The sequence below is a fragment of the Labeo rohita genome, chromosome 15 (assembly GCF_022985175.1).
Source record: "Labeo rohita strain BAU-BD-2019 chromosome 15, IGBB_LRoh.1.0, whole genome shotgun sequence".
In the NCBI taxonomy this organism is placed as follows: domain Eukaryota; kingdom Metazoa; phylum Chordata; class Actinopteri; order Cypriniformes; family Cyprinidae; genus Labeo; species Labeo rohita.
Window position 1 is genome coordinate 5,776,533 of NC_066883.1, and position 21,240 is coordinate 5,797,772.

A 21,240-nucleotide genomic window follows, 5' to 3' on the forward strand; every position below is an offset into this window, starting at 1 on the left:
AAAATTGGTTGCACAACTGTAATAATAAATCCGCATATAAGAATGATTTCTGAAGGACCATGTGACATTTAAGACTGAAGTAACAGCTGGTGAAAATTCAGCTTTGCATCACAGGAATAAATTATATTTTAAAGTATGTTAAAATAAAAACCATTATTTTATATTGTAGTAACAATATTATAGTGTTTTTTCTGCATTTTTGAACAAATACATGCAGCCTTGATAAGACATAAGTCTGATAAGACAATAAAACATAAATCTTACTAATCCCAAACCTTTGAGCAGCAGTTTATATATTTGTTACGTTGTGACTCTAAAACCAATTAATTTTAGTTATTTAATTTGTCATGGCACATGCCAAAAGTAAATTGACTATTATGTAAAATTATGTATTGCTGGCAGTAGCGCAATTTTTTCCTATTGAGTCAGTGTGGTGCACGTTGATGTACTCACCCACACCCTAACCACCAGCAATACTCTTTAGCACAATGCTAACCACAAAAGACTCAACGAAACCAAAACCAGTTTAAATGTCAAAGCATTAAACTCACTAAAATCATGAAGTAACACTTGATTTTAACACTTGGTCACAAAAGTCACAAAACTAGTTTTGTCCATATTTCAACTTTTATTTAAAACATATTTCGCCAGACACAATGCCTATTGTGCAGTACTGAGACATAAAAAAATGACACGTTTTCCCATCCAGTCCTCGTCGATTGAATGAAACATTCTGTCATATCAGCTGCAGCCAATGCTGATAATGCCGACCCGTGTCACTACCGGTGCGACTCATGTCAACTAACAGAACACAAAAAGGTATGAACACATTCTACATTATTGGACTGGCGTTTTTTTTATTTAATAACCTTTTTTCCAAACATGTACACAGAAATTTCAATATACAGTGTGTGTGTGTCTATATATATATATATATATATATATATATATATATATATATATATATATATATGGGTGTATATGATATTCTCTAAAAAGTCAAGGGCATGGGGCATGGCTGCTGTGCGCTTAAAGAGAGGAAGGTAGGTTTCTGCTGTATTTTTTCGAGTCCACACTAAGGGTAGGGGTTTGCTAGACAGACAGTGGAAGGTACAAGGGTTATAGAGCATCTCCAGTGCATTTTAGTCAAGCATGTTGGGAGAAAGAACATGTGGGAGCTGCCTACAAAGTGGAGAACACCAAACACTTATTGAGCCTCACAATACTGCATTTTTCCCTAGTCTGAAAGAAGGGAAAGAGAGCCAAAAGAGTGTGGAAAAAACACTGCTGGAGCTACACAGTATCTAAATTTGTTTTGTGAAGTTTATCACAGACACTCTGACCGCATGACAGATGCTCTGGGTGGAGTTTCCTTTTATTATGTTTTTTTTGGCGTGTGCAACGCCTTCACTGCTACAGTATTGAAATGACACACTGTTCTCCCTCCCAACAGTACTTCAGATGAATTAGGATTGTGAAGTGCTTGTGGGGTAAAATTTCAAAATAAAGGCCCTATGTAGAAACACACCGTCAGGTAAAAGTGCTGATCAGGTTTTTAGCCTCTGTTCCTCATGACAATATGACAGCAAGGCTTTAATTCTACATCAACACTCTTACGTTGGGATGCATCATATACACTTGCCCGTTCTTTGGTACAATTCAGCTCTTTTCTCATAGAGCTAAACATCCAATTCAAACTATGCAGCTCTACATGAATGGATACATTAATGACAAGAGTGTGGGGAGTGTCAATCCGAAAACGACATCCATCGATGCGCAAATAACATTCCTAGTTCCTTTTTTAAGTCAAGGCGTCGCCAATGTGAGTGATTTCCTCCCGATGTTACTACAGGCTTGAGTGCGGTAAAGTGTGCGCGTGTACACGAGGAAGAAAGTGTGTGTTGGAAACAGAGATGAGCAGAATGTGAGAGTGGATTTGGAGGGATTGGTGTGGACTTCAGACCACAGCAGCTGCTGTCTGATTCACCTCTACATCATACCCAGCTGCATCAGAGAGTTGGCGTATGCCATCGGCTTGACATTTGGATGAGGCTAAAGATAGAGGGAAAAAAAGCAAAAATTAGTTTATAGACTGCATTTATCACAGGAATACATGCTTAATTAGTGATTAAATGACCTTTTTGGAATTATTATATAAATTACAGTTTTATGAGGGGAAAATTAAAGGGATAGTTCACCCAAAAATATAAATTCTATCATTAATTACTAACCCTCATGTCGTTCCAAACCTGTAAGACCTTCATTCATCTTCGGAACACATTAAGATATTTTTGACGAAATCGAGAGCTTTCTAACCCTCCATAGACAGCAACGCAACTGAACATTCAAAGCCCAGAAAAGTACTAAGGAGATCATCAAAATAGTTCATTTGACATCAGTGGTTCAATCATAATGTTATGAAGTTACGAGAATACTTCTACTATTTTAGCAATGTTCGTACTACCTTTCTGGGCCTTGAAAGTGTCAACTGTCTAATCGCATTGCTGTCTAATTGAGGGTCAGAAAGCTACTGGATTTCATCAAAAAATATCTTAATTTTTGTTCTGATGATGAGTGGAGGTCTTACGGGTTTGGAATGAGTAATTAATCACATAATTTACATTTTTGAACGAACTATCCCTTTAAATTAGTTTTTAATGAACCTTTTAAGACCAATTAAAGCAAGTCATTCTGATAACACTACAAAAAAAAAAAAAAAAAAAGAAAAAAACATCTTAATTCAAAGGGAAAATAAGTTTTTCATACTACATTTTTACAGGTATTTGTTCTTATTTTGAACTCAATTTTGTTCAGTTACTCAGAAAACAAGACTTTTAACATGTGAGCCGGTAAAATCTGTGATTAAAATGTAAACAATTGCATAGTGATTGGAATTAATGCTATATATGAAAGTTTCAGAAAAAAAAAAATATTTCTCTTGAAGAAATGTTGTTGCATCCCTACCAAAAATCTTGTGATGAAAATTAATAGTGGTTGACCAGCATTGCTTTGTTTTTTGATTGATTTTTTTTTTTAATCCGATGCCAACATTTTAGAAAGCAGGAGGTCGATTTAAAGTCATTAAATACAATATCACACTATTTAATTACATTTTACATTACATAACATTTATATTTGTTTTAATAATAATAATAATAATAATAATAACAACAACAACAACATTTACTCATTTAAAATAAAAAATAATAATATAAAAAAAAGAAATTTACTTGCAAAATTTATTTATTTAAATTTATTTAGATGCTAACTTCTTGATTCTGTAATCTTGGTTTTTTTTTTACAAACAAAAACAGCGCAAGTCTCCTGTCTGCATCCAAAATGCACAGACTGTCACGCACAGTTGTTTTTATGCAGTCTACAAATGTACACTTCAGAGGATCTCAAAAAAGACCCTCCAACACTAGTCTTTTCTATTCTATCTACTTGTTCTCTTTTTAGTTATTATTTAAAGAAAAAAAAAAAATGTTGCTATGTGCACTGCATTGGTCTGAACGATACTTGTGGCAGCACTTATATGTTATTGCTCTTTGTTGGTTTTGACTGTCCTTCTATTGTTCTATTTTTAGGTCACTGCGGATAAAAGTGTCTGCTAAATGACTAAACGTTAATGCAAACATTTATAGACCTGTTTAAATGATTTAAATTTGTATTTGCTGACTCCTGTGGGTAACTGAGAAAGTATTATAGTGTTTGCCTTTCTATACAAGCAAATGATTACTGATTTCTTTTATTGTTTACTTTCTAATTTATTACTAGAAATATTAAACAGAGACTGTAAACTAATGAAAATGAAGAAAGGGAGTCACTGGAGTTGACAGCACTGTCAGAATTAAAGTCATGTGTCAGACACAAAACCTTCTTAGCCAATGTGATATAAGCCAAAAAAAACCAAACAAACAAACAAAAAACCGAATATATTGCTCTTGGTGATGAATCGGTTGACCACTTAAAATTAGTGCATATAAATAATGCAGAATTCACTCCACTGACCACAGCAGTAAACTGGTGAAACTCCGGCTTGAGGTCTGATCCCCTGAGATGAATGTAAGCTCCTTTATTTCCCATCTGGTCACTGAAAACAAAACAGAGGCACACAGGAAAGAAAGAGTCATGAATATACACATGTAATCATTACAACCAGAATTTGTAACTAATGGAAACAGAGCCTTGTATTCAGGGGATCAGACATTTAAAGGAGAAGTCCACTTCCAGTAGAAAAATTTACAGGTAATGTACTGATGTTCATGTCTTTCTTTCTTCGGCCGTAAAGAAATTATGTTTTCTGAGGAAAACATTTCCGCATTTTTCTTCATATAATTGACTGATATGGTGCCACAATTTGAACTTCCAAAATGCAGTTTAAATGCGGCTTTAAACGATCCCAAATGTGGTTGTAAACGATCCCAGCCAAGGAAGAAGGATCTTATCTAGCAAAACAATTGGTTATTTTCATTAAAAAAAATACAACTTAAATACTTTTTTGATGTCAAACGCTCGTCTTGCCTTGCTCTCCCTGAATTCTGTGTATTCTGGCTCAAGACAGTTAGGGTATGTTAAACTCAAACCGTTTTTTCTTCCTCAACTTCAAAAATCATTTCAAAATCACCCTACATCGCTGCAGAAGTACCGACACAGTCTTTACAAAGTGAACATGCAAAGAAGATCAAACACCCTTAACAAAAAAGGTAAAACAGCGATATAGGAAGATTTTGAAGTTTTGAGGGAGAACATGAGATGGGAGTTTTTCGACATACACTAACTGTCATGAACAGGAAAAAAAAAACAGAGGTCAGAAAGAGCAAGACAAGATGAGCGTTTGACATTAAAAAGCATATAAATTGTACTATTTTTATGAAAATAACCGATCGTTTCTCTAGATAAGACACTTCTTTTCGGCTGGGATCGTTTGAAGCTGCATTTAAACTGCATTTTGGAAGTTTAAAATCGGGGCACCATATCAGTCCATTATTTGGCAGAAAAATCCTGAAATGTTTTCCTCATAAAATATACTTTCTTTACGACTGAAGAAAGAAAGACATGAACTTCTTAGATGACAAGGGGGTGAGTACATTCTTTGTAAATTGTTGTTCTGGAAGTGGACTTGACCACAAAATGTTTGTTTTCAGTAGGGCTGCAAAAAAGTTTCCATTGTATATAACAGATAATTCAATATGCTTTCCATCATGATGACTAATATGATGACTACTGTAATGAGTGCTGACTCTGCTCTCTCTAAAAATAAAGTCCTTGGTTTTAAATTGTAATAGTGACTAAATCTGGTACATTCCATCTGCAGATTTTTGTATCATACTCTCAATTCTGCTTTAGTGAGCTAAATAAAGTGCAGCAAAATTAGTGAATAATTTTCATAATGGTATGATGCAGCACTAATCAGGCTTAGTCAGGCTTAGTGAAGTGGTAATCAGGCTTACTTTTTTTAAGCAAAATATAATTTCTTATTTTGAGGTAAAATATACCCAGGACTTGTTTTTTACCCAGATGTTTTTATGGCTCTTAGTTGCTTGAAAGCTCATTCACTAAAACATCCTGTTTGTGTACATCACATGATAAGGATAGAGATGAAAGAAGTTTGCATACCAGTAGTTTGGCGCTGAGAACACGGTGATGCACTTCCCTGAGTGAGTGACCTCGTAACCCTCGGCTTTCACCTCATGACTGCGCACTATGTACTGCAGCTTGTTCTGTTCCAGGAAGCGCTCCGTAACGTCAGGCCCAAACTGACAGCTCACACCCCGCTTACTGATGGACCGTCCGTTCTGGAGGAGAACACACATTAGTCAAACACAACGTGACCAAAAACCTTCGCTTAGCTGAGGTGGGGATCAGAACTGACCTGCGGCTGAGGATCTGACCACAGGAGATCGCACATTGGACCTGTGCAAGAAAGTTACGTTTTACACTGTTCAGTGAAAATGTCAATGCTTTTTGGCTATGCAATGCTAGAGTTGTGCAGGACTATATAAGCTTGGACATTAACAAAATTCATCTTGTGAAATCAGACACGTCTTACCAGAGTCTGGAGGCTGTCTGTTCCTGTCTATCTTTCTAATGTCATCTAAGGTCACGCCGTCCTCGCTAAACAGTCCTCCGTGCATCACCTGAAATACAATTACTCAAATTCAAGGACGGAAACACAAAGCGGTTAAATGTGACAGCAGACTGTGCTGAATCTGTCATACCAGCACTTTGTTATTGATGCACTGGGCGAGTGGAAGCCACTGGAAGACTTCACTGAAGAGCTGGAACATCTGGGCGGTGTACTTCGCTTTCACCTCACCCTCGAACCCGTACATCTGATTCATGTTATCCGTCTCATGGTTACCTTTACAAAAAAGACATTTCAATAATGTTTGTCCATCACACACAAACACGTTTGGGAATTTTTACTAAGAAACGCTGGTGCGTCCTCACCTCTAAGCAGGTGGAAGTGTTCCGGATAGAGCAGCTTGAAGCCAAAAAGCGTGAGAATGACTTCTACAGAGAAAGAGCCGCGGTCCACAAAGTCACCATTAAACAGCTGAGAGCCTAAAGTCAAGGCTAATACAATGGATCTCAGTGGGAAAGAAGATGTGCATATATGGCATATGTAAAAGTGCAAACATCGCAAACAGACAGCAATCAGTAAGCTATATTAATATATTATTATTCAGTTAAACAATCCATATTCAAATACATACTTAAGAGAACAAGTTTTATGAACCAGAAAGGAAAAGGATACATAAGGATTAGTTATAGATGGCAAACCGTTCAACTCAAAGATATTTAGAAGATCGTAGTACTGGCCATGTGTGTCTCCACAAATAGTTATTTTCTCTGTCTGAACAACAAGAGAAATCAACAGTGAGAAGTGGAATATCATTTTATCATCAAAGGAAATTGGTATAATGACAAAAACGACAAAGAAAAGCCAGAAATAGAATTACAGCTTTTTTAATAACAGAGGACTGTGTAAACCAAACGCTTAATCGATTCTCTTACCTCTTTTAATGTAATTTCAACAAGACTTGGAAGTTTTGCTAAAACGTCTTTAACTTGAACCAGCATCTGAAAGACAGAAATTTTGATTATGATTACAGTCAATGATATGGCTGACCTATAGGATCTGTTGATTTATTAAAAAATATATAAAATATAATATAAAAATGCAATCCATAAATCTAACAAAATAAATAAAAATGTAATCCATGAAGACAATCACTTAAATTTAAACTTACTTATATTTTAAATTCATTTTTTCATTTCATCAATTTCATTTTGTGGCACATGATAAGGCTGCATGATAATGGTTAAACTGACAATCATGATTATTTTGATTAAATTATAAATTTACACTAAATTATTACACTATAAGAACAATTCAGGAGAGATTTTAACTCAATCACTTTTTTATTTATTCAGTTTTTTGGAGAAAGAAGCTTAAAAAAAGAGAAATGCTGTCTTGGGAACTATCTGGAATAAAGTAAGTTATTAATAAATAATATGTTTAAGTACTAAAAACTACTAAAACTAAAAGTGAAATAAAATAAAGCTCAACAGAAATGTAAAAAAAATATAAATTAATTAAAAAAAAAAGTGACAGAAGCATGTAACAAAATTAATGAAATGTAAAAATGTAAAAACCTAACTAAAAAAAAACAAACAAAAAAAAAAACTAAAAAATTAAATTAAAGCTTATCCAAAGTATTAATAAATGCCAAATAGTAAATAAATAATACTAAAATAACACTGCTTTAAAAAAAAAAAAAAAAGTCTGCCATTGTTTTTTTAAACTCATTGAGGTTATTTGTTTTAAACTAGTATTACATTCTGAAAACCTTTTGTCCACCAAGTCATTGAGGTGTAACCAACAAGTTTAAATTAAACAACTGTGCTTGATGTTATTTTCTTTTCTTTTCTTGAGAAATAAATTATAAATTAAAACTACATTGTTCTTTATTACAGCCACAAAATGTTTTGTTTTTTCATAGGGCTGTTCGATTCTGAAATGTTTGGAATCGAGTCCGATTCAGATTCCTGGTTCTGGAATCGACGGGATTCGATTCCAAGAATTGCCTCTTCACTGTTGTTTTTTGATTCCCAGCCCTATTTTTTCTTTGTCTTTTGTTGTCTGATTAACTTTAAGTACAGAGATGGCAGTATGAATATCGGGCTGTTGTCACTTTAAGAACTAAGGCATGCATCTAATATATTCAGGCACATTTTATTTTTACCTAACTGTTTACATTCATTTAAGGGTCATTCCAGCTGGAATCATCAAATGGTCCCCACCTGACCCCCTCAGATTTGTCTGAAAAAAATCTATGTGATGGGTAATATGCCCAATAGATCATATACAAAATTTCAGATCTCTACTGTGCGTACTTTTTTCACAAAAAATCTGTAAAAAAGTTTGTTTTTTTACCCCGTTTTGGGATCACTGTCTGAGTGACCATGTTCAGACTGAAATATCTCCAGAACTATTTGTGCCAGGTCCATGAAATTTTCTGGGCTAAGAGTCCTAGTCCAGAACTGCATGAATTACAACTCACAGCATTGTTACTGAATTTACACCTGAATGCTGGCCCTCTACTTTTCTTTGAAACTATTACTTTAAGGGTTTTCAGATGTCCATAGAAACCTCAATCTTCAATGTATAAGCATCAAACTTGGTAAATGGTCTGATATGTAACATGTCTTTCACATCCTTTGACATCAGACAATAGAGTCTTATGGATGTTGAGATATTAAGGTCCAAAAATTGAAAAAAACTCATTTACACCAATGTTCAGAGCAATATTTCCCATGAATGACACCAGGTGTCAACATGAAACTTTTTTTTTTTTGAAAGAGCATGTTCTTATTGATAAAATATAAAAAAAAATTGGGATGGGGTTTTGCCTCATTTTTCTGTAATAATTTTTTAAAAAATCATTGTTGTGTGACATTCACAACTACTGTAGTAGCAGCTATTTTGAACTCATATGCCTAAATTAATGCTATAATGCAGCATTCCATTGTGCTCGGGACTCAGGAAAATCCGACCTCCACCTCGGGAAAGTGCAATGGAACAGCCACTTAAGTTGGGGGTCCAAAACACACACTCGGGCCAGTTCAGTACAGACCGAGTCGGTTGGAATTATCCATAAGCATCCATATTTTTGCCAACTGTTACAATGGAACGCATTTACGACGGACATTGGGAGAACTAACTCGGATTCACCGACTACCAACATTCAATGGAATGCAACATAAGTACCTAATCTTGATGTTCCACCCAATCCAGTGAATAATACATCCATTTTCATTGAGAAAGCAGGGCAATATTGATTAGAAATAATAATATTCAGGTGGTATGAGATCTAGCATCAATCAATCAATCAGTCAGTCAGTCAACAATGATCAATTTTGAGGTCAGTCAAGTATCAGGAACACCAGGATTCCATGTCAACTTTGAGGTTGACCCAGTTGAACAAGGCCTTCACATCACAGATATGGCCCCAGGACAATATGTTACTTGTGTGTATGACCGACAATGGTGGGTTGGTATCATCAGAGACGTCTGTTACACAGAGCAAGACATTCAAGTGCTTTTTTTACATCCCCATGGCCCAGCTAGAGGCTACTTTTGGCCAAAAAGGGAAGATGTCTGTTGGGTGCCTCTCCAGCACATCATAATGAAAATTGATGTGCCAGTTACTTCCACTGGACGATGCTATGTCATAAAAGAAAATTAAACTGTGGATTCAGACACTTTCATGAACAACTTTCAGTAACTGTTATGTCACACATTTATTTGTGTTGGTGGTATACATTATTAAGGTGACTCATGTCTGGAAGTACGTTTTTTGTATTTTGCATTTTTTGTATAAGTGGAACATTAATAAATTCTGTTGAAATGCCCATACCAAGTTGAATAGCAAAAGTGAACGAAATCAGTGACGAAACTCTGAGTTTTAAAAAAAAATCATTACAGAAAAATGAGGCAAAACCCCATCCTAATTTTTTTATATTTTATCAATAACAATATGCTCTTTCAAAAAAACAAGTTTTATGTTCACACCTAGTGTCATTCATGGGAAATATTGCTCTGAACATTGGTGTAAATCAGTTTTTTTCCATTTTTGGACCTTAATATCTCAACATCCATAAGACTCTATTGTCTGATGTCAAAGTATGTGAAAGACATGGTACATATCAGACCATTTACCAAGTTTGATGTTTATACATTGAAAATTGAGGTTTCTATGGACATCTGAAAACCCTTAAAGTAATAGTTTCAAAGAAAAGTAGAGGGCCAGCATTCAGGTGTAAATTCAGTAACAATGCTGTGAGTTGTAATTCATGCAGTTCTGGACTAGGACTCTTAGCCCAGAAAATTTCATGGACCTGGCACAAATAGTTCTGGAGATATTTCAGTCTGAACATGGTCACTCAGACAGTGATCCCAAAACGGGGTAAAAAACAAACTTTTTTACAGATTTTTTGTGAAAAAAGTACGCACAGTAGAGATCTGAAATTTTGTATATGATCTATTGGGCATATTACCCATCACATAGATTTTTTTCAGACAAATCTGAGGGGGTCAGGTGGGGAACTTTTCCAAAATTTGATGATTCCAGCTGGAATGACCCTTAAGACAAAGCTGACTGTGTTTGTGTATAGTCACCCAGATGGGCGTTTTGACATATTTTATAAGCATTTGACCATTTAAACACAAAAAACCACGAAGAAGAAATCAATTCAGTACTCAGACTTTATGTGTGGGCACCGAAACCATCTCACAAGCGGCATGTGAGTATCAAACTGAGTTCACTTTCAAACCTTTTACCGCTTTTTTTTTAATCCAAGGCTTAAGAGTGCAAGAGTGCAGCAGTACAGCATGACATGAGCATCACTGCAATGCATTTCTACAGTTCTATTTGATATGATCAATACATTACCTAGCCTCAAATAAATAATAGATGAACACAGTTATGTTTCAAGATCAGTGCACATGAATTTGAAGAGCACTCACCTGGTAAGCACACTTTCTGTGCAGCTTCTTCTGGTCTTTGAACCAGTCCATCAAGTCTTTCATGAACTTTAGAGTAACCTTCCCATCTTCAAGTTTAGGTCCACCATAGTCATCCTCGATTGCTGGTGAAAGAAAAAGAAGAAGAACTGAATCAAATGATCTATAAATCATTCTTTTTTCTCAAAGAATTTTCCAGGTATCTTTTTTTTTTAATTCTCACAACAGGTCAATGAAATGTCATCAATTAATTTCTCAGTACCACACACTTTTGCTGCCCTGTCGAAACAAAACACTGTATATAAAGATTCATAATAGCTGGCATCATTTTTAGCATTTTTCTTAGGTCACCTTATTACTACAATGAAATTGTTTTACCATGAAAATGATATCAGCATTTTTCTCAAATGCTCTGAGCAAACTAGGAAAGGCAAGGACAAAAAAAAATAGTTTACACTTAATTTTAAAGTGTCCTTGTTACAGTGTAATTACACAGATAAGTATTGAGTGATATTACTTATGTAGGGTTATGTCTAAGGTTGATTACTTGTAATTAAGCATACTTTGCTCGTAATTATTTGTAAGTTTCTCAAAGCACTTACTCATGTTCTCGATGTCTAGGGAGTCGACTACTGATCGTTTGAGCTCGTCGCTGGCGATGGCCCGTTCAAAGGCCTTCTGTTTGACTATCTTATTGCACTCCTGGTACTTCATCTTGGCATCTTTGTCATTGGGACGAACTCTAACTACCTGTTGGCAATGAAAAGACAAAAGCATGAAAAAATTGTCAAAAATCTAGTTAAAAATCAAGTCAAGTCTGTGTGCTAAACTGTTGTTTTAGAAATTATATTTTAAGGCACATTTATGATGGATGATAATATTCATGCTACCTATATTTGTAAAATTAATAATATTAATATTAATAATAATAATACTAATAATATTCACAGTGAATAATTTAATATGCAGTATGGTTCACCTGACAATGCACCGTACCATAAATAAATGTAACAAAACTCTACCTCAAATTGGAGATTTTGTATGGATTGTCTGCTTTAGAACACCTTAAGATTAACATAGAAAAAAATACTATTTTTTTATTATTATTATTTAGATTGTTCTCACAGAGATGTTTTCTTTCCTAACAACTGACCTAGCACATATACATATATATATATATATATATATACACATATATATACACACACATATACATATACTACTAAAAGACACTCTGAACTGAGGAAGGTCTCCTGTCCCTGATGAGCAACAACTCTGATCTTGGCCTTCACTCACTCCCAAAAATATTTTCTATCCACTCCAAGCTGTTTTGTTAGAACACACAATTTTTTTTTTTTTTACTGTGCCCTCACGGTAAAGACGACATGCCTCTATGATTTTAGTATTATCAAGCATTAGCAGACACCCATTATATAATGGTGCTACACAGTGTGTAACTTGTAGGCTTAATTATCTTAATATAGTTGTAAATTAAGGTAGTAAGTCAGGTAAGGTAAAAGCACAAAAAGAACTTATCATTAAACACTTTCATTCAGATAATTAATCAAAGTTTGTAACTAGAGGGATTTTTCATTGGGCTTAAATGGTTCCACAGTGAGTAAGTGAAAAACGTTTTCCTTTCAAAATATCTTTACAAAGATTTGCATGAAGCTTAAATATATTGTCGACTAAGCATCATAGTAATTTTAATTGTGCCCACATAAAGAAATGTTACTTTTTTTTTTTCCCCATTCAAGCTTAGCTTGTGTTGACTGTAGTTTGCATGTGTTTTGTGGTGCTGTACCATTTAAGCCCATCTCTAAAAAAAAAAAAAAAAAAAAAAAAAAAAAAAAAAAATGTTAATTTATGAAAATAGTCTGCTCTACAAAACAATTTATGATGTATTTATCTGTAAATTAATGCAAAATGAATCACAAAACATTTTCCCTTTTTTTAATGTGACTTCAAAGTTGAAAGTGGGCTTATAGGTACACTTACCCTAGGTTCTCATTATTATTATGATTCATTTCAATGAGTTGTTGTGTTTCTTCAAGTTAATTCATGTTTATTTCATGCTATAACTAGTAATAAAGAGGAAGAGATGATTGGTTTAAGTGCTGCTTCAACTGAGCTGGCTAAAGCAATGTTACACCACAATGAAGAGCGTCAACGACATGTATTGTTTTGTATTTTGTGATAAAACTTTGTTTTATTTGTAAAACTTTGTTTTTTATCAAAAGTAACAAAGCACAAAGCTTATTGTGATTATTGGGTGGCAGGTGTTACAAAAAATATCTAATCAAGTTCACACTTCAGCAGCAAACTAGAAATTGCAATTTCAGCTGAATATTTATAGATGTAGAAATTCTGGTGCATCAAAACAATATATATATATATATATATATTTTTTTAAACTGTATTAAAGTAATGAGAATATAACGAGTCTCACCGTTTCGTAATCTTTGAGTGCTGCTTTAAACTTGCCCAGGGCCATGTTGGAGGTGGCTCGCCGATAGTAGCCCTTAATGTAGTTCTTGTCCAGCTCCAGGGCTCGCGTGGCATCCGCCAACGCATAGCCATAGCACTCTGTGCGCAGGTACGCCAGACTCCTGTTACTGTAGTAGATGGCATTGCTCGGATTCAGCTCCAGTGCTTCTGTGTAATACTTGATGGCGTTCTCATAGTCTTTATCTGAAATAACAGCAGTAGACTATTTGAGCACCCAAAACACACTGCAGCTCATGAGAAATAATCAATGGTCTAGCAGTTTAATACGGTGTTTGCTAAAGCAATCACTAATGCTGTGATTCCTACTTAAGGGGTTAGCTTAACCAAAATTGAAAATTCATACATACAACAATTTTGTTAATCTTCCAAACACATGAGAATATTTTGAACAAAACCTGAGAAATTTAAGCCCCCGCCACTGAAAGTCACCAAAAAAAAAAAAAAAAAATAGTAAAAACCAAAATCATACAAACTGATAACTTCTCTTCAGAAGACTTGGATTAAAGTACTTGCTTTTAGGAACTTTTTGAATCAGTTACAGCCAGAAATCTCTCAGGTTTCATTAAAAATATCTTCAATTGTGTTCATAAAAAGCCTTACAGCTTTAAAACAACATTTTGGGTAAGAAAATTATGGCATATTCAATAAGAGTTTTCATATTTAGGAGAACTAACCCTCTAAGGATAGTGATTTGAACAAGCCCATAATCATAAGGGTTATTATGCAACTTGCACCATTTGTGCTGCAGGCATGAGCAACACAGCAAATCATGGGGTTTGTTGGGAAAGGGTGTGCTAATACTCTTCTGTGTATGCTTATCATTATAGTAATTAAAATGTAATTATTAACACACATATTTTAATTTAAATATACTATTAAAATATGATGAGGGGAAAAAAAATAAAATCTCAGAAAATGTTGCAAATAATCCAGTCACAGTTCACAATGTCTGGCATTATCATTTGAGTTTGTTTTTTGTTTTTTTTTTACACATGTCTGAATTTTTTTTATTATTAATTTTATTACAGTTTTAGTTATTTCAGTTACCATTTATTATATTTTAAGTACTGTGCTTTATGCATTCATTCACTTTAGTTTTATTTTCAGTTTCAGTTTTATTTTACATCTTTATCTTAACCCTGCCTTACCCTTAAATTGCCTACCTAAAATACTCTAACAACATCCCAGGAACCACCTCGCAACTGTCAATCAATGTGTTTGCCAAGATGTTCTGAGTGGTTGTTGACACTGGTGTTCTTAGTAGTTTCTTCAGCTTAACAGTAGCTGCTAAATTGAAATTAATTAATCATTCAGTTAAAATGTATCACAGTGAATAAACTACTAACCCTACAGTAAATAACATTGTCAGGACAAAACCCTAGATCATGAAATAACAGTTATCCTAGCACTGGCAGGACTGAACAATGGAGCTAATGTTGAGCACACACTACAGTGCTCAATTCAAGCAGTATGAAAAAGAGGAAAGAACAAAACATTCTGCTGCAGCTTCAAACTCTTCCTAACAATCCTGCTAAAGAAGACCACAATCAACATAAGACACAGCCCAGTTACAGTGTTTGCAAAGCAGAGCTGCTTAAAGCACTACTGCATTGATTTTCCCCAAACACTGCACTTAGGGTTTGTTTAAAACATTTAAAGTTAATACAGCTGCAACTGTTTAAAATACAAATTGCATTTGAGTATTAAATGAGTTTAGATTTCAGAGTTCAGAGGAACATATTAAAATATTTCACTATTATTATTAATAATTAATGATGAATGCAGTTAACATATCAATAACAAAAAAAACAATGTTATATATATATATATATATATATATATATATATATATAGTCTGTGTGTGTGTGTGTGTGTGTGTGTGTATTTTTTTTTTTTTTCTATATATTTTTTTTCTATTTGTCTCTGTGACCCAAAACATAAAAATAGTAAAGTCAATCTCAACAGGGCATAAAGATTAAAGTTTTTTCAAAACTAGAGGAATCTATATGTGACCCTGGACCACAAAACCAGTCTTAAGTCACTGGGGTATATTTGCAGCAATAGCCAAAAATACATTGTATGGGTCAAAATGGTAGATTTTTCATTTATGCCAAAAATCATTAGGAAATTAAGTAAAGACCATGTTCCATGAAGAAATTTTGTAAATTTCCTACTGTAAATATATCAAAACTTAATTTTTGATTAGTAATATGCATTGCAAAGAACTTAAATTGGAAAACTTTAAAGGTGATTTTCTCAATATTTAGAATTTTTTGCACCCTCAGTTTCCATGTATTGAAATAGTTGTATCTCGGCCAAATATTGTCCTGTCCTAACAAACTATACATCGATGGAAAGCTAATTTATTCAGCTTTCAGATGTATAATGATGTATAATGCTCAATTTTGAAAAATTGACACTTATGACTGGTTTTGTGGTCCTGGGTCACATTTGTCCTAGGTGCATCTAATTGTGAAGTAGTAGTAGTAATGGCAATAGTAATAATAATAATAATAATAATAATAATAACAGCAACAACATTTTAAACTGCATTATCCAATGTCAGTGTTATAGTGTCAAAAAAAATAAATAAAACTGAAATGTGTATAGTGTAAATATTATAATAAAATAATGTAATTAAAAAGAAAAAACAATTAAGTACATAGACACAAACATACATGTCTATTTCTCTTTCTTTCTCTCTCTCTCTATATATATATATATATATATATATATATATTAGGGTTGTCAACGATTAATCGCGATTAATCACATACAAAATAAAAGTTTAAGTTTGCCTAATATATGTGCGTGTACTGTGTATAATTATTATGTATATATAAATACAAACACATTCATGTATATATTTAAGAAATATTTACATGCATATGTATTTATTATAATTTTTATATAATTTATATTATATATAAATAAAATCATTTTGTATATTAATAACATTTCTCATATATATACACATTAATTTGTGTGTATTTATATATACATAATAATTACACACAGTACACACACATATATTAGGCAAACTTAAACTTTTATTTTGTATGCGATTATATATATGTGTGACCATGGACCACAAAACCAGTCATAAGGGTCAATTTTTCAAAATTGAGCTTTATACATCATCTGAAAGCTTAATAAATAAGCTTTTCATTGATGTATGGTTTGTTAGGATAGAACAATATTTGGCAGAGATACAACTATTTCAGTATATGGAATCTGAGGGTACAAAAAAATCAAAATATTGAGAAAATCGTCTTTAAAGTTTTCCAAATTAAGTTCTTTGCAATGCATATTACTAATCAAAAATTAAGTTTTTATACATTTTTACATATACAATTTTACAAAATATCTTCATGATCTTTACTTAATTTCCTAATGATTTTTGTCATAAAAGAAAAATCTATAATTTTGACCCATACAATGTATTTTGACTATTGCTACAAATATACCCCAGTGACTTAAGACTGGTTTTATATATTATACATCTGTATAATGCTATAAACTGTTACAGATTTACTAAAAGAGATTTAAAAACAAAATGGGTTTACAACATTTACTGCACCAGGTCATGTATGTATTTATTTTATTAATTTATTTGAGATGCCCAAAACATCCCACAGTTAAACAAGCGTTTAATGTACTTCGGAAATATGCAGGAAATGAGCATTAGATACTACATCTTTTCACAGATTCAATTATATGAGCAGTGCAGACATCAATTGCAGATAAATCACATCCGTGAATGAGTGAGAGATCTGACGCCACAGGCTGACGAGTCTGTCATAAACCAGGGGCAATGAGTTCACGGCCTTATAATCATATTAATTTGCTGTGATCAGATTGTGTTCAGTCTCAGTGCAGTGATGGCAGTGAAACAGCATTATCACCATCACACTGACAGTTCACCACAGCAAATCATCTATTATCGCGTCTCTCCTCGTTATCGATAAATGTTAAGCAAACGGATCGCGACGATTACGTAAGAATAAAGTGTTGAGTGAGTGTTCATGAGTCTGCCTGATTCATCATGTGTTGCTCATGCTCATCTCACACACATTTCCCTCTTGTGATACTCATCTGTCCTCCTGACGAAACAAACTCATCCACCACAGCCCTGTCCAGTCGATATCAACCCAGTCTCTTATTTACAACAGATATCTAATAAGGTTTTACCTTTAAAGTAGTTATTCGCCTTCTCCTTGAGTTTCTCTGCACTGGCATTCCGCTCTTCTTCCGCCATCTTCTCACTGCCGTATTCCGTCATGCTGCCGTGTGTACGCGGAGAGCTGTCGCAAACGCAGCAAGACGGTCGTAAAGCGCTTTTCGCCAAACCTCTAGAACAGTCCAGAGCAACAAAACACCTATTCTCATTACAAGAATTATACTCACTTATATATTTAGAAACAATATGAATTTGTGCAAGATATTGCAAAATGTTGTGAGCTACTTTATTTCCACTGTCAACATTAATTTAAAATGAATCAACAAATTATAAATTAGAAAAGAGGATAAGGATACAGTGGATAAAGTGATTAAATGAGTGAAGTAAAATTATACGATACACAGAAATTAAAACTTGTCTGATCTCAGCACAGAATCAAAAGATGAGTTATCCCTTTATAATCAGTTAGATAATATGTAATGTGTGGGTTGTGTCAGTAGGGGGCACAACAGCACTGTTTTAGGTTTGAGTGGTTCATAACACAGGCTTCTATTTTCATTTTCGTTACATTAAACAGAATGTTTATAAATGATGTTGGCAGTTTAGATGGTTCCTCTTAAATACTGAGTATGTCAAATGAATGATAAGTCAGTCCACTGATCTAAACAGATTTTGCTTCCTAGCCTGCAGCAAAAAAATAAATAAAAAAAGATTACCCTCTCTCACGTCCCAGAATTTAAGCACACAACCTCTTTTAGAACATAAGGAATTAATTTATCGACAAAACAAACAAATGGCGCTTAATAGGGAACAACATAACAGACTTTGGCGGGGGGAAAGGCCAAAATACAATTCTAACTGAAATTACAGGCTACCCTGGAACTTTATTACAAACACTTCCCATTCCTAAGTATCAAACACAGGAGAAAACAGGTTACAGACAATGTAGCCACTTCCTTAACATGCACCAGTGATCGCAATAACAGAATTCACACTAAGAGAGAACAGTACTTGCAACAACATCACCTGCATCAAATCAAGTCGAATTTATTTGTATAGCACTTCTCACGATATACATAATTTCAAAGCAGCTTTACAGAAAGTCATAGCGCATGTATATGGAGACGTACACACCGCAGCTAAAATCAGTTGCTTAATCCTGTTCTCTACACACACACAGTTCAGTAGTTTATAGGACTGACAATTGCATTCTACAACTGAATTAACTCCTGAAAAATGCAGGTAGTGGCAACCACATTTACAGACATTCTACTAGAATAGTACAACTAGTTGTAATGACATATTTAAACATGTGTCAGTGTTGTGTCTCTCTTCTGTATGCGCAGCTCAGAAAATCACTGGGAAAGTGGTACATCTTGACTCATTAGTGTTGCCAGATCTTGCTAGAAAGAAAGAGCGAGCATCAAATGAGAACAAGCCCACAATAAACTTGAATCCAAATGCTTTTTCTTGAATATGAGCCAATATATTGTGACCTGCACCTGCCTACTTTATTATCTCCATAAACTGGATCACTTTATGAGCCATTCACAGGATATTTGGCATGATTCGTTGATGAATAAAATGTTGAAATGATTACCAGCTTCACTGACTGTGTGCAAGAGTCAGGGATAAATATTTCCTTTGATTAACACAGTCGTTCACCCTGTTGATGGACTAAAAACAGTCCAACTGCTATTTTCGTAGTGTTAGTTCATTTGCTTAGATTTGCCCCTTCAGTTGTCCAGGGAAAAATCTAACTATGATGTATTTATTTAATGTAGCAGGTATAGCAGTGCCACAATGTCTTATTCAAATTTATTTAAAGTTGTATTAGCTGTCTGTCATTTTTGCTACTAAACTATGGCCAGTTTTTGGGATTGTGTGTCCCGTTCACACAGCAGCTTACTGTTATTTTTCAAATGCTGTCTGTATGAATGTGCAACAGGAGTCAAGCCTGTATTCACATAAGTAACTGTACTGTGTGTGAACGTAACCGCATTAAGGACTCAAATACAGTATTGTCAACAGTATTGTGCTGCTGTGTGAACATGGCCATTATGGCCTTTATTGGAGATCTATTATGCACCTTTTTACAATATGTAGTATAAATCTCAAGTTTTAACTCAAAATACCTCATAGATCATTTATTATATCATGTAGAAAATACCTATTTTGAGTTGAAAGAAGAAAACACACTGTTTTATGTCTTTTTAAATGCAAATGAGCTGCTGCTCCTCGCCCAGCTCCTATTCTCTTATCATATTCTGCCAAAAAAAAAAAACATCTGTTTGGTTTTGATTATGTCTATCGTGCTAAAATCATGCGTTCTAGACGATATTAGTTTAAACTTCTGGTTTTCTGAGTGCTTGTACTGTTCTTTTGATGTTACTATGAGTTGCCAATATTATTTATTTTTCTAACACTGCGAAATATTGTGCTATTTCTTATAAGTGTTTTATGGAAATAGAAGGGGAATGTTTATGTGTGTTTATTAAATTAGTTGCTGTTGTTGACGTACCTGCTTAATGACGTCGTTGCACGTCGCGGCTGGGGTGCGCGGGTGATGCGCTTCATTGTAAAGATGTTGTTAAAGAAGCCATAGCAGCAGCGTCCCTCTGTAACGTCATTATACTTCTTTGCAGGTAACTACAAAACAAAATGCGCATTATACACTTATGATTTGAGTAGGTTTAATGCGATATTAATGAGCTGTGTGTGTTCAGTTTGTCGAACACAATGGTTAGCATTAGATGTCTTGTGATTAGCACGAATGCCTATGATGCATGATAAATGACCTATATATACAGTTAATGTGTTAACTGTAATATTAAATAACAGGTTATATTGTTATTTAATTGTTGATGGTAGATATTAAGATGAATATTATACTTTGGGTACTGTTACAGATAATGCCGTGTATCCACAAGTTTCCGGGGGGCGCTACTGTAAAAAAAGAACGTGGGTACAACTTCCGGTGAGGCGACGGACGTAGTATTCCAATGGTATTTTGTGTGTTAATTAGCAAAGAGGCTAAGTGTTTTTTAGACCATTGTTTACTTGTAAAGATGCACAGTTTTATGAGAGATGTCATTACGTTCTTATGGACAACATATGCTTTTCGAATTTGTGTTCCCACATCATTAGCCAATTTGAATGACTGTCAACTAGTGAAATGACATTTGAACTGAGACATCAGAGCTTGTGTTAAAGGGCATGCCAGATGAAGCCTCGATTCGAGGCTTGTTAACGTAGAAATCCCTTTCGTAGAAACCTCGCTTTCTGTCATGTGCGTGATACACTTTGCGTGTCCTAATGTTCAACCCCCAGATCTTACTTTGCGAGTACATTTTCGTTGGGACCTATTTAATAATTAAATTTTATATACCCAGTCTATTAAGAAATATGAAGAATACAAATTATTTCATTAATTTATCAGAGTCAGAAATTCAACAAACCAACACACACACGGTTAGGCTTTTATTTGTGCATATAACATGGATCGATCTATGGAAATTGT

The 21,240-nt window shown here is 34.1% G+C and overlaps 1 protein-coding gene across 1 annotated transcript; it reads right to left on the reverse strand.

Moving 5' to 3' along the window:
* Window positions 1-618: 618 nt before the first annotated feature.
* Window positions 619-20,312, reverse strand: ppp5c (protein phosphatase 5, catalytic subunit). The gene is made up of 14 exons (XM_051129740.1): window positions 20,242-20,312; window positions 17,732-17,892; window positions 13,482-13,723; window positions 11,635-11,782; window positions 11,036-11,157; window positions 7,021-7,086; window positions 6,761-6,859; window positions 6,454-6,559; window positions 6,222-6,364; window positions 6,053-6,140; window positions 5,876-5,916; window positions 5,620-5,798; window positions 4,012-4,093; window positions 619-2,052 (listed from the first exon to the last, which is right to left on the reverse strand). The coding sequence occupies exons 1-14, from the start codon at window positions 20,295-20,297 to the stop codon at window positions 1,990-1,992; spliced, it is 1,596 nt and encodes a 531-aa protein (XP_050985697.1). The 5' UTR covers window positions 20,298-20,312; the 3' UTR covers window positions 619-1,989.
* Window positions 20,313-21,240: the final 928 nt, after the last annotated feature.

What these genes read in the sequence shown, in the direction of transcription:
- ppp5c (XM_051129740.1), bottom strand. Translation starts at nt 20,297, where the DNA reads ATGAAGCGCATCACCCGCGCACCCCAGCCGCGACGTGCAACGACGTCA. An exon ending in CACTCAAAGATTACGAAACG is followed by an intron (nt 11,783 to 13,481) that starts GTGAGACTCGTT and finishes CATTGCCAACAG; the next exon opens with GTAGTTAGAGTTCGTCCCAA. An exon ending in TTCACCAGTTTACTGCTGTG is followed by an intron (nt 2,053 to 4,011) that starts GTCAGTGGAGTG and finishes CTCTATCTTTAG; the next exon opens with CCTCATCCAAATGTCAAGCC.